At 39.1% G+C, this 14,237-nt stretch overlaps 1 protein-coding gene across 7 annotated transcripts in view; it reads right to left on the bottom strand.

The window, feature by feature from the left end:
• The window catches only part of LOC120634466 (inositol 1,4,5-trisphosphate receptor), a 105,098-nt gene that overhangs the window by 43,693 nt on the left and 47,168 nt on the right, over positions 1-14,237 (bottom strand). For 4 of the 7 annotated variants that reach the window (XM_039905071.1, XM_039905070.1, XM_039905074.1 and 1 more), the window contains exons 14-18: positions 3,305-3,448; positions 2,639-2,783; positions 2,212-2,368; positions 575-701; positions 6-184 (exon numbers count right to left, since the gene is read on the bottom strand). In XM_039905071.1, the coding sequence (XP_039761005.1) occupies positions 6-184; positions 575-701; positions 2,212-2,368; positions 2,639-2,783; positions 3,305-3,448 (752 nt within the window). The remainder of the gene's footprint in view (positions 1-5; positions 185-574; positions 702-2,211; positions 2,369-2,638; positions 2,784-3,304; positions 3,449-14,237) is intronic. The other 3 variants (XM_039905075.1, XM_039905076.1, XM_039905073.1) reach the window with 1 other exon arrangement.

Consider the following 14,237-nt stretch of genomic DNA (forward strand, 5'->3'; position numbering starts at 1 on the left):
CTCACTTCAGTATGAGATCAATATGCAGCTGTTGCGAGAGACTGTTGAGCGCGAGATACTGTCTGTTGAGACACATATTGGAGAACAGGTCCAGCTGGTGGCGATAGTAGTCCAAGATGGCCGCCGCCTCGCTGCGCGGGTCCGCTGCCGACTCCTTGGCCAACGCGGACAGCAGCGCGGAACACTGAGAATATTCCATGAATGACTGAAACATCATGGAGCTTTTGGGGAAAGAGATCGTCCGGGGAAGTACCGACGCCATGCTTATTTCTGTCGCCGAGCACTATTTCTGTGTTCTATTGCTGTGGACTGGTACGAGTCCGTAATAATCACCGTGCCTCCCCTTGGCGCGGTGGTATTCATTAGGAATTTCCCCACGTGAAAAAAAAAAAAGACTGCGACTTTTTGCACTGCGCAGTGTAGCTCTGTAGGCGTATAGGCGATGGTTTACCAGGTGGACCATATGTTTTTTCCTTCCATTATTACAATAAATAAAATTTGAAAAAAAAGTTGTTGATAGAGTAGTCCACCAGGTGGAACTTAGGAAGTTTTTAGTTTGAAACATTCGTACTACCTTTTTGTTGTTCCACAGAAGCATGACGTCATCTTCGACGGAGACCTTGCTACCGGTGTCGTCGGACTCCGATACGGTCTCATATTTCGTCGTCACCAATCTGGGAGGAGACACTTTACTGCATATTCTAATGAAACAAACATATTTTCGAAAACCTATAGTTTTAATTTGAATGGCTCGAGCTTTTTCAGGATAGGCATAAACGGCACCTTCTGTTATTGGAGGCTCAGATCCTCTTTGGGTGACTGAGACAGCGATATAAGCGGCTCTGATGATAGTACAAGTGGTTCCCTTGGATGCATAAAGCTCGATACTTTACAAAACGACTCGGTGATTGTTCGTTAATTGGGAAACATGTTCGAATAAATGTTTTTTTACTTTTATTTTACCTTGACTGCAATACCACCTGCAAGTAATGCAGACTAAGATCCTAACGGCCAACCTGTTAAGGCAGTTTTACATCGAGCGAATGCTCGTTCTATTCCCAGTCTATTAAATTATTTTAAATAGTCGCATTTGTAAATAGACGTATAGAATTCTGTCATTGTTCTGTCTGCATTCACAAGATTCTATGGAATATTCTTAGAATGCTCGTTTACTTGTGATAAAACATTAGAGCGTGCGAACAGTTGCCTAGAGCATTCTTGCTTGTTCTTGTGTGCTCGTCCCCGGAGCGGTCTCTTCAAAGCGTATTTATGTTCTAGCAATGAGCATTTGTTCGGCTGATCTAAACATTTGTCCCAGGATTCTTGTTCTTCTTGATCGTTTTTATTTTGGTGGTCAACGCTTTCGTTTACACTAAAAGATCAAGACATAATGCTCTTATTCTAGCTCTAGCTCCATGTAGATACGTAGAAAGGCAGCGTTTCGTACGTTGTTATATTGTTCGTACACGTTACAGAAGTAAAGAAAACAGAACAACAAGCATAAGAGACATAATGTATATTTGGATGATGAATTACGCATAACTGTACTGCACTGCATCTTCATGGTGAGTAATGTTGAATGAATATGCCCTAACCTAAAAGGGTTAACAAGAATCATGGGTCAAGTTTACTTGTTTATATCTTTCCCCAAGGCTTTATCAACTCTCACAGCACTGGGGCACAAGTGGAAATAATATCAAAATATTATTCCCTGTTCCCGTGCGCTAGTAAGTCGACACGTTAATTCAATCCCTTGTATTTTAATTTGTATATATCGTTTATCTCCTGTTTGTGCTAGCTCTGCTGATAAGGGCTAGAATTAACGTAATCCACCTGCCAAAGCAGGGCAACAGGGAATAAAATTAGTTTATTATTACACGCATATTTTTAGGATATTATTTATACTTGGGCGCTAATGCTCGAAGAGTCGATAAAGCTGTAAGAGAATAACAAATTATTTTATCGTTGGGAGAATTTTTATAACAGTAAAATAAAAATTCTCCTAACCATCCTAGCCGATGTCTACCATTCCGCACTTGACCAGCGTGGTGGACTACGGCCCTGTAGAGGGCCGGTAATGGGTTGATGACGATGCTAGCCGTGCTGACTGGGTGGCATTCAACCGCGGCCGCATCTTCTCACTATAAAATAAGAAGTTCCCAAGGGAGTCGTACTCCGGACCAGTCATTTACTCTCGTCCCGAGAAGTTACCTGGTCTCAATGAGTATGTCAGCGTTGTTGGCGCAAAGAACGCTCTTGCAGATGAGCTCCTGTGTGACTGCGATTGCCTTTTTGTTCGAGATGCACAAGTCGCTCAGGTAATCCAAGAATCGAGACTGCCAAGTTTTCATGTTCTTGCGCACCAAACCTGAGGCCAGCGGAAATGAATTTAGCAACAATCCATACGTCGGTATTACTTGCGAATGTGTGTTTGTTTTTTTATCTTTTACTTTCATTACAAATTAGGAATGCAATCTCTCAAGGCAGTCCAAGATGGTAACGAGCATTAGCCCGATACAATCTTTCAAGATTACTTTCATCATTGCAAGAATTCTGCCTAGCGGTAGAAATAACGATGTGATAGTATTTTCCCAGATGAGCTCTGACGCGAATACCTCTAGAAAATTATGTTCCTCACCAACAAAGGTCTCAATCTCGGAAGCTGTGATATGTTTCTCGAGCAGTTTCCGGTTGTTGTGAAGGAGTGCCGTGATGGTGTCCTCAGCAAGTATGTCGTAACCGATCTGTTTCTGCATGAAACCGAAGTGCTTCGCTATGTATTCCTGGTGGAAAAAATAAGTATTTATGGATAATGTTTGATTCGATCTTCAGGCAAATTTTTTTGCGTTTGAATGCATGACCGCAAACTATATTTATGTAACCTAAAATATACTTTCGAATATTTTTACACAATTGGTCACTGCCAGTTCTGCCTATCTTAGATTCCCGCCCTACGCACCCAACGCGCGCAACGCATGCACCGACCGACTCAAGCACGCACGCACACGCGTGGTCAGACAGATACACATTACAGCACTGTGTCCATCGACGTCAGGCGATCCATGAAACATATATATTAAATGCAAAAAAACACAAAGAAGCAATCAAGTAAAACGAAGACATAACATAGTGTTGGGTGCAAAGGCCTTATCACTTAGTGATATTTTAAACACAATCTGAGCGTGAGAAGCTAGAAGTAAGGTGGAGTGTGGATTATACATCTACTCTCCACCTTACATTAAACACTTTACATATGAGGGTGATGTAAGGACACTCTTTTTCTAGTTTGTGTTGCAACATATACCTGGTTTTTCCTGTAGTCCTGCTGGCTGAGACGTAGGATCCGGTAGCATAGTCGAAAAATGAACTTGTAAGGAGCGTAGCGCGGGTCATACAGTTCCTCAATCTTAAGAAACGCTTCCCCTTCTGACGACTCTTGGAATGGACCCTGGGGTAAGAAAAGACATATGGCTTATTAAACATTATTTATTAGCAGTTAGTTTATGGTTATCGCTAGATTATTAAAGTTAAGTCTCTTTCACGGCGGCTCAAAAGGCTCAAAAGGCAACATCGGAAATGTTGCCTTTTGAGCCTTTTGTAACTAACAGTAAGAGTAAGTTCAAAGAGTTGATGAAATTGTTGAGTTGTCGATTGTCGTCTTCACATCTATGAGATGATTTAGATGGGGTGTCCGCCCACTAAATAGCTGAGTTACAGTGTCCCGTCTCCGTCCCCCCGTCCCGTCCGTACGAGTCCCGTCGTGACCACGATCCATGCAACTGGGTCGAAATATCGACAAATTTAAAATATTATCGTGTTATGTACCCGTTGATCTATGCTTAAGAAATGAGTTACAGTGGCTTCATAAATTATCAAAATCAGTCAGTTGCAATAATAGTGCACAAATAAATTGCGTTATTGCTCGAAACTTGGGAAAATTTCAACAGCTTACTAAAATAACAATTTCTGTTTAGGGCTTTATTGTTTTCATCTTGTTTACGATGTGCTTCTTTTAAGATTTTGAGGATAAAATAAATAACTATATTAATTTGGTAGTTCGCATTTCTCCAAACTTTGTGGAAGTGACAAGATTTATATTATTGCGTGGATAGAAATGACTGCTGAGGAAATACAGAAAACCAAATAATATAATAAATAATTATGTGCCAGGTGAAATATTTATTTGGTTTTGTTTAAATTTATAATTTCGTTTCGACATTCGAAATACAAAGGCAAGGCAAAATTTTCAATTGACAATACTGAGCTTGAGTTTAGCGATTCTGTTTTTATTTAACTATAAGCTGCTTTATGTTCACGTCTTTGTTCGCGTGGAGTTAATTTAATTTATGATATAAACGATCTGTCTTTTATTTCACGTCCAATTACCACTGTCTTTCTCTATGACTAGCTTGATGGCGTCTATACACCTAATGGGAGGTTTGTGCATTAAAATCAGCCAATTTCATTCCTGCACCTTTGGACGACAGCGTCCTTCAGCTCACCAAGCAAAATGCAAATAAACGCAAATTGTTGCGCTGTGTCGGTGAATTCTCTGGTCGGATCTGGTAGGAGCCTTCGGCCGTAGCTAGTTAGCACCCGACCGACAGAGTCGTGCCGCAAAGCGATTTATTATTCCGGCACGATGACGCGTAAAATAAAAAAGGTTTAATAAAACTGCCATATTCCCAAACAGGTTAGACCGCATCCATCTTAGCCTGCATGCATTCACAACCAGAGGAGATTGCAGTCAAGGGCTAACTTGTAGTTTAATAGAAAAAAAAAATTTAGGCATCTAAATTGTGCTTTTAGGTATTTTTATTAAAACAATATATAACTAAAGCCATGGAAGGATAACTGTTTACGTGCGTACATACACACAAGTACTTTAACAAGTTTTTTTCATTATATTAAATAAATTTACCCACATGGTATTAGTATGGATACATAATTTGATTGCACAAGTGTCGCAATACAAAAGATACATAGGTAAAGATACAGAAAAGTCATACAAAAAATTAAAACGCTTACGTATTAAAATTAACTATACTTGCTAATCTTATTTTTATTTCTTTGTATGTCTGTTACACCGAAGTCGACAAAGTTTGGCACGGAAGCTGTATCATGAGTGACAACCCTAGCTACTGGCCGCATATTGCTGACTTGCTATAAGATAAGAAAACGACTGACACCGGGAGGTATCTTTGCATTGTTAGAGTCCATGTAGGACTGCGATGCATCGATAATGCAGTCGTATTTATATCAAAATACCCACCAACTCAATGTCAAGAACATTGGATGTCAATCAAATATAACTTTAATTGTTTCTTGAAAACTATTTATTCTCTATTAAATAAAATATCGGGCAAATATGAATGTATAGTTATCAAAAGTTTAATTATTTACCCACTTTATAAATTTACTGTAACACAATATTAAATTGTCGATGAGCAATATGAGCCTGACTCTCTTGGGGCCATAATAAAATGCCGCAGGACATATGCTGTGAATTAACTGAAATACACAAGCAGTTTCTATATGTATAAAAGACGAATCTTTATAGCCGCGTATGCTGCAGAACTAAGTTATCATCATCATCATCAAAGCTCTACAGCCCTCTACCAACTAAATGTCAAGAACAATGTCATGAACTACGAATTTATGGTTATCTAAAGTTTATTTATTACTTTATAAATTCACTGTAACATACGTTATTCCTAGAAAGATTGTCCTATCCAACATTAGGTAACTTGTATTTAATACACATAGTATTTTTTCGTTAAGAGCTAAATTGTTAGCCTGAAGCCAATCTGTGTCCTACTTTAGCGAGATATCTTTGCATTGCATCGTCATGATTTGTTTCACGTCCTTTAATTTTAAACATCGGTGATGTATCATCAGCAAACGATACTATTTAGTGATTGTCGTTAGTCCTTTTCAAAACATTAATTTCTGTTCTAGACCTACGTATCCGTATCTTGATGCTTTTTACTGTGTTTCATAATTTCACCTAAGAAAAATAAACGCGATCATCGGAATATTATAATTAACTTTTTTACTAGAGGCATTTAAATCCATATATCGGCTTTTATATACCAAGAAATCTAAAATTAAATGTATACATTAAAACTAACTAACTATACTTTATCATCTAAGTTAATAAACTTATTTCAGATGTCACAGGTTCTTAGTTTATTTTCTGTTCCAGTCTCGATGAACAGACAGCCAATAGTCTGAAATAGGACTCGGCATACCCTCACAGACGACCCTGATATTTAACTCAAGACAAAGTAGCGAGCAAAACATAGTGAATAAAATTGTTGGCGGCCTATCTATTAAACACCGTACAGACGAAGTCATTTGAAAAAAAAATTACTGTCTTTTCAATTGCATTGGTAACAGTAAGACTTTGATAGTTAGAGTCTGACTGCAATCTCACCTGCACAGCTAGTATAGGCAGAAGACAAAAATTAAATTTTCTGACAAGAGATAAGGTTAACGTGCCCACCGCCAAAGTACGGCATGCCAAAGTGTAGCGGCATGTAAAGTTCTATCAAATCTATGAGCGTACCCAAGTTCTGGCCTAGAAGTCGTTCGCGCTCTTTGTCATACACACTACAACCTTAGAGACCTAAATGAAACATAAGTTATATGAAGTGTAATGTGTTCCTTTATATGTACATACAAACAGCCGCAAATAATCCGGCTTTATAGGTAGTCTATACTTATAATAAATCTGTAACGGGTCGAATTCATTACAAGATGTTTAAAATTTGTTTTAGAGGGCCCTCTATAGTAAATACTGAATTTTTGTTTTTTGTCTGCTCGTCTGGCTGTATCTTGGTCGCCTTGACGAAAGATAAATTGTTTTTTACCTCATATTTTATTCATTTATTTGTTTACATTCCCGCCACTTTTCAGAAAACTAAAGAATCTTAATTTGGCAAAGCATTACTTACGAGTTCTCAGTTGTCAGAACTCAAAATAGCTACGTCTGCACAGCGCCTTACGTTTCCGGTCCTATTTGCTATATCAGTAATCCAAATACAGAACTCAAGAATATATAAGTTCCCTCCGTTCGATTTATTAGTATAATTAATTACGAATTACAGTACAATAATTCAGCATAGACACATAATACTGAGAATGTTTATTCCATTTTTAATGATGGCCGCATCAGCGGTGGCGATGAGAAATAATCCAAGTGATCCTGTTGCGGACCAACTTATAAATTACAAGAATGCAACTCCGGTAAGTTTGCTACTGTTGTATTTTTAATAACACTATATTACGGGACCCACCGAGTCTACTCGCTCGCCTCCCTTGGTCAAGCGCAGGACTATCGAATGCAAAATTTTTTTTTATTAAATCAGACTGATATCTCATGAACGCGTTTTTACAAATATTCTGATATTGGATTTAGGTATTGTGACAAACTTAAACTTTGACCTGTTATTTTGTTAGTGGTAGTATTTCCCGCTATCCCAAACAACACAGACCCACTGAGTCCACTGAACGAACTAGCATATTTTTAATTAAAACTCTATGTAGATTTAATGTGTAGATTTGCAGCTTAGCGGAAAAATTTTCAATTTTCCCTCGGGAACTACATAAGAAATCGGGATCAAAGGTAGCCTATGTTGACGTATACGTAACTTCCTTCGCAGACGATTATAAATTGAATTTTGTTCATGATAGAGTCGACTTTTGTAGAAACAACTTATGATCATAGACAAATATAATAACTATTCTATTCATACCAACATTCAAATGTCGAGTGGCAGAAAAAAAAGCTATAGCCTGCAATCCAATCTATGGCACCGCCAGTCACCGCGATTATGTTTGTGATGGTTTTTATTCAATTTTTGCGGAATAACTAGGTTCATGTATGATGATAAAGTAACAATAAAGTTATTTTAACAATTGTATCTGTGAATGTATCAAGATGTTTTAGCCCGTTGAGTCACTTACGTTGTCCAGTCTCTCTCTAGCTTTAATTTCACAACCAATTAATTTGTTGAATAATTAAAGTGGGTAGCCCACAAACTCAAAATGATTACATTTTCAGGATCCCATAGGAGTGTTGACTACCAGTAGTGGATCACCGGTTCCCTACAATGAAACTTCAACGTTGAATACCCCGTTACTTCGTAACCAATGGTTTTTGGATTCTCTGACTCAACTTTTTCGATCAAGGACTCCTGAACGTCTGGTTCATGCGAAGGGCACTGGAGCATTCGGTCACTTTGAAGCAACACATGACATCTCACATATTTGTGGCGCCAGCTTTTTGAAAAAGGGAAAGAAAACGCCAGTTGCAGTGAGATTCTCAACATCTGCAGGACAACGGGGTAGCACCGATCTAGCGTTAGATACACGAGGCTTCGTAATAAAATTTGGTAATGGAAATGGATATAGTTGGATTTAATACTCCGATGTTCAGTTTTAAAGAACCACTTCATTTTCATACTATAGTTCAAACAGCGAGGAGAAATCCAGCGACCAATGTTCCGGATTCTAACATGTTATGGGATACGTTCACTAGAATTCCTGAGACTTTGCAAATGATGATATTGGTATTCAGCGGTCGCGGTCAGCCGATCAGTTACCAAAATATGCCGGGCTTTAGTATCCACACGTATCAGGTGGAAAACAAAACTGGGGGCCTCCACTATGTTCGGTTTCATTTCGAACCTAACGCTGGTATCAAAAACCTAACGCCAGAGAAAGCAGATAGTATTAGCATTACGGATCCAGACTTTTTAACTAAAGACTTATATAAAGCAATTGCGAATGGGGATTGTCCATCATGGACGGTTGGTGTTCAGATTTTAAACGAAAACGACGTAAAACAAAATGAAAAAGACGTATTCGATGTAACAAAAACTCTATCTAAAAATAAGTGGCCCGTACATCCGATAGGACAGATGGTTTTAAACAGAAATCCCAAGAACTTCTTTGCAGAAGTAGAGCAATTAGCATTTTGTCCGGGTAATTTAGTACCTGGTATAGACGGAGCGCCAGACAAGTTATTCGAATCGCGCCTACTGGCATACAGAGATGCTCATAACTATCGCTTGGGGGCAAATTTTAACAAAATTCCAGTTAATTGTCCATTCCAGGTAAATGCATTAACTTATAACAGAGACGGTGTGCCTCCGGTGGGAGACAATGAAGGGGGCGCTCCTAACTACTATCCTAATTCATTCAATGGACCTGAACCATATACTCCGAAACATTATTCACCTTTAATTACCATAATGGAGGAAAAGGCAAACAATTTTGATCAAGCCAGGGAATTGTATGCCAACGAACTGACAACCGAAGAACAAACTCAAGCCGTTCAAGTTATTCGCTCCGAATTGAAAAAAGTGACCTATAAACCTATTCGAGACGAAGCGATAAAAATTTTCAAAACTATTCATCCAGACTTAGGTAATCGTATAGCACGGGGATTTTAATAAACGAGAGTAGATACAATTTGGTCATAACAATAAAAATGTTTTTTACGTGTTTTTTTATATTCTACTAGCTACTTTGTACCCTAGCTCCGATAAGGTAATTTAAGAGCGGCGTTCTCATAGACGTGCGCATACGACTTTGCCTCTGTCATGCCTAGCATAAACGGCGTTGCGCATCACAGATTTCTTACGACGAACTTATTTTAGTTTTCTTCTAATTATTGCATCCATCACCATCTAGCCCCAAAGTAATCGTAGCTTGTTTTAGCGGCACCAAGACGACTGATGAATATTTTTAAGAATAACAAACATTAATACTTGTGTTACAGTAGTTTTATAAAGTTGGTAAATAACCAAACTTTTGATAACTATAAATTCGTATTTGCCAGATTTAATAAAATAAATTAATAATTATTAATTACTTAATAGATAGTTTTCAAAAAACAATTAAAATTATATTTGATTAATAACCATTGTTCATGACATTGAGGTATTTTGATATAAATACGACTGCATTATCGACACACTTCAGTCCTACATGGATTCGAACGATGCAAAGATACCTCCCGGTGTCTTAGTCGTTTATCACTTGTAAGGGAGCTGTGGTGATGCGCTCGACCGCAACAATAGGAAGATCTACCTCCGAGCGGATGATCGTGCTCGGGGACCGAGGACCGACTATTCATCGTTGCTAGTTGTATATAGGTATATATATGATACATTTTTGTTAGCGCGATTCAGGATCTTTATGGCGCCATCTAGTTTAGTTATGTGGAGACCGCAACATATATCTTCCTTCTTTATGCATACCCTGGTCAAAAACCCTGTGCACGCCACTGGCCGCTAAGCAGCATTGTTGCAATGCTGTGTTCCGGTATGAAGGGTTTGGTTGCCGGTGTAATTACTGGCACATTTGGCTCAACACCTACGCCTCAAATTGATAGACGCAGGGCGGCGTGTTGCTACTTCTATGCTCTGTTTATAGGAGATGGTTTTTGCACTTACCATCAGATTCCATACTAATCTCAGTTAACTTTCACGCAATCGAATAAGTAAACGTAGAAAAAATCACAATTTAGGCAACTAAATCCTAGTTGCCGAACCACGGTTTTTTTTTTAATTTCCCCCACAAGTAAGCCCTGCTTACGCATAGAAGGCACGAGAAGCCCCAAAGAGGTTGATGGAGGGCACTTTGGCGGGGCGTAGAGGCCGAAGACGACTAAGAGGTCGGTGGAGTGATGGAGTTGAGAGGGATATGAGGGTTCTGGGAGTTCGGAGCTGGAGAGAAGCAGCTTCTGACCGCCTCAAATGGAGAAATACGCTTGACCAAGCCAAGGCCCACCCAGGGCTGTAGAGCTTTGATGATGACAAGTTAGCCCTTGACTGCAATCTCACACGGTGGTTACTGATGATGCAGTCTACGATGGTAGCGGGCTAACCTGTTAGGAAGTACGCTAGTCATACCAGTAATCGGTTTCCACGCGACATCGCACCGGAACACTAGATCGCTTAGCGGTACGTCTTTGGCGGTAGCGTGGTAACTAGATTTGGCCAAAGCCTCCCACCAGACAAGACCAGACCAGAGAAAATTCGGAAAGTACAAATTCCCAAATTGTCTCATCCGGAAATCGAACCCAGGACCTCCTGCTTAAATTCACAGTGCTCGACTTCGCGCCAGGGAGGTCGTCGAAATCAAAATTGCAACGTCTGCACAGCGTCTTATATTTTCATTACTATTTGCAATAACAGAAATATACAAATAAGACCGAACTGAATATATACGAAGCATCGTTCAGTTTATTGGCAATACAACGTACAATAACTCAGCGTTGACTCATAATACTGAAAATGTTTATTCTATTTTTAATGATGGCCGCATCAGCGGTGGCGATGGAAAAAAAGTCAAGTGATCCAGTTGCCGACCAACTTATAAAATACAAGAATTCAACACCGGTAAGCTTATTACTTATTTCTTCTCAGTCGGTTCGCTCTTGTCAGAGCGGTCGTGGTCGTCATTTAAGGGTTGTGGCACGCTTAACTATTCGTCGCCACTCCTCTCTGGCAGCTGCCTTTCTAGCACACTCATGTAAGGGGACAGCCACTGCAGCCTTTATTTGGTCAGCCCATCTCATGGGCGATCTTCCGAATGATCTGGTGCCCTCGATTCTTCCTTGGACAACCAGAAGTTCAATGGAGTCGTTGTCACTTCTGGATACGTGACTAAAGAACGTGAGAATACGAGCCTGTACTTTACTAAAATAAATCAGATGCAGCTCTAACATCACATGCTATATGAAAAATACGCGTTACGTAGCGTAGGTACTATGTAAGGGTCGGTCTTTTATCTTCAATAGGGTTGTCATAAGTAAACATTTTAATGTATTGAATTCGTTTGCATGGAAAAATAAATATGCTTCTTTTGATTAAATATCCTTACAGGGTGATTCCTTATGAAATATACTTATGCACTTTTCAACAGTATTTCGTAATTCCGTTACACGTTGTATATTTTATTTGAAGACAAGTTACTGAACCTATACAGTCCAGCAACTTAGGGAATGAGATGGTAGATATCAATCGGAGGCGAAACACACATTTAAGAACGTGTCTCGGTTATGCTATCGTTCAAATAATCATTAGGTTTAGAAGACAGAGGGCCTCGTTGTTATAGTGGTGAGGATGATCAGCTACGAATCAGGAAAGATACTGCGCCAGTCGGCCTACATTCCAAGAAGTTCCGCAGGGTGATTACGTATCTCGCGACAGGTTTGCGACAGGCGTAAATCTTGCAATCACTATTGTCAAACGTCACTTTTGTTTATTTATTGTATGGAAAAGTGACGTTTAGTGGCCGGTTTAGTTTAATAAACTACATAACCTAAATTTGAATACCTTTCAGGATCCCATAGGAGTGTTAACTACTAGCAGTGGAGCACCTGTACCCCACAATGAAACTTCAACGTTGAATACCCCGTTACTTCGTAACAAATGGTTTTTGGATGCTCTGACTCAACTATTTCGATCAAGGACTCCTGAACGTCTGGTCCATGCGAAGGGCACTGGAGCATTCGGTCACTTTGAAGCAACACATGACATCTCACATATTTGTAGCGCCAGCTTTTTGAAAAAGGGAAAGAAAACGCCAGTTGCAGTGAGATTCTCAACATCTGCAGGACAACGGGGTAGCACCGATCTAGTTATGGACGCACGAGGCTTTGCAATTAAATTTTATACCGACGAAGGAAATTTTGATATACCTGGATTTAATACTCCAATGTTTAGTTTTAAGGATCCACTCCATTTTCATACTTCAGTTCAAACGGCGAGAAGGAATCCAGCGACCAACGTCTTGGATTCTAACATGTCTTGGGATATGTTCACTAAAATTCCGGAGACTCTACATATGATGATATTATTATTCAGCGGTCGCGGTCAGCCGGCCAGATACCAAAATATGCCTGGCTACGGTATTCACACGTATCAGGTCACAAACGTAACTGGGGGCATCGGTCATTTGCGATGGCACACAGAACCTAATGCTGGTATTAAAAATTTAACGCCCGAGAAAGCAGACAATATTAGCATAACGAATCCAGACTTTTTAACTACAGACTTATATCAAGCGATAAGTAATGGTAAATATCCATCGTGGACAGTTAGTGTTCAGGTTGTGAACGAAAATGACATGAAAAAAAATGCGTCTATAATATGCGATCCGACAAAAGTTCTCTCTAAAGATAAGTATCCGTTGCAACCGATTGGACAGATGACTTTGAATAGAAATCCTAAGAACTTCTTTGCAGAAATAGAGCAATTAGCATTTTGTCCAGGCAATTTAGTACCCGGTATAGACGGAGCGCCAGACAAATTATTCGAATCGCGCCTACTGGCCTACAGAGATGCCCATAATTACCGTTTGGGAGCAAATTTTAACAAAATTCCAGTTAATTGTCCATTCCAGGTAAATGCATTAACTTATAACAGAGACGGTGTGCCTCCGGTGGGAGACAATGAAGGGGGCGCTCCTAACTACTATCCTAATTCATTCAATGGACCTGAACCATATACTCCGAAACATTATTCACCTTTAATTACCATAAGGGAGGAAAAGGCAAACAATTTTGATCAAGCCAGGGAATTGTATGCCAACGAACTGACAACCGAAGAACGCACTCAAGCCGTTGAAGTTATTCGCTCCGAATTGAAAAAAGTGACCTATAAACCTATTCGAGACGAAGCGATAAAACTTTTCACACGTATTCATCCAGACTTAGGTGGGCGTATAGCACAAGGAATGAAATAAACGCTTTCGTTTATATGGAGTACTACATAGTACAGTACATTATATAACAGTTTTGTACAAATATTATCAACCGACGCAGTAAATTTTAGTTTTAAAACGCATTTCAATTGAACTTCTACCGTTCTCAAAGAGTATTTGCGTGTTGTGTAATTTTTATTTAAATTAAAATGAATAGGACCCTAGCCGGCAAAAAACGTCCGCAACGAAACTGGGTTGAGTAAGTCTTTTATGTTCGTTATTATTATATCGGTTGATAATTCCATCGTCTGTCTGGTGGTCAAAAGTAGAACCATCTGATCGGTGTTTTAGTATTTTAAAAAAAAACATAATAAAAAATTTATACCCGCATCATTATCTTGTTTTTCTTAGACTAACTTGAAATTAATATTTATGTAATAAAGACTTTCGTTCCTTCAGTCTTTATCATTATAAACTTCTGAAGGCTATATTAAATTTATTATCTTATAACATCAATT

This window comes from Pararge aegeria, chromosome 24 (genome assembly GCF_905163445.1).
Source record: "Pararge aegeria chromosome 24, ilParAegt1.1, whole genome shotgun sequence".
Lineage (NCBI taxonomy): Eukaryota > Metazoa > Arthropoda > Insecta > Lepidoptera > Nymphalidae > Pararge > Pararge aegeria.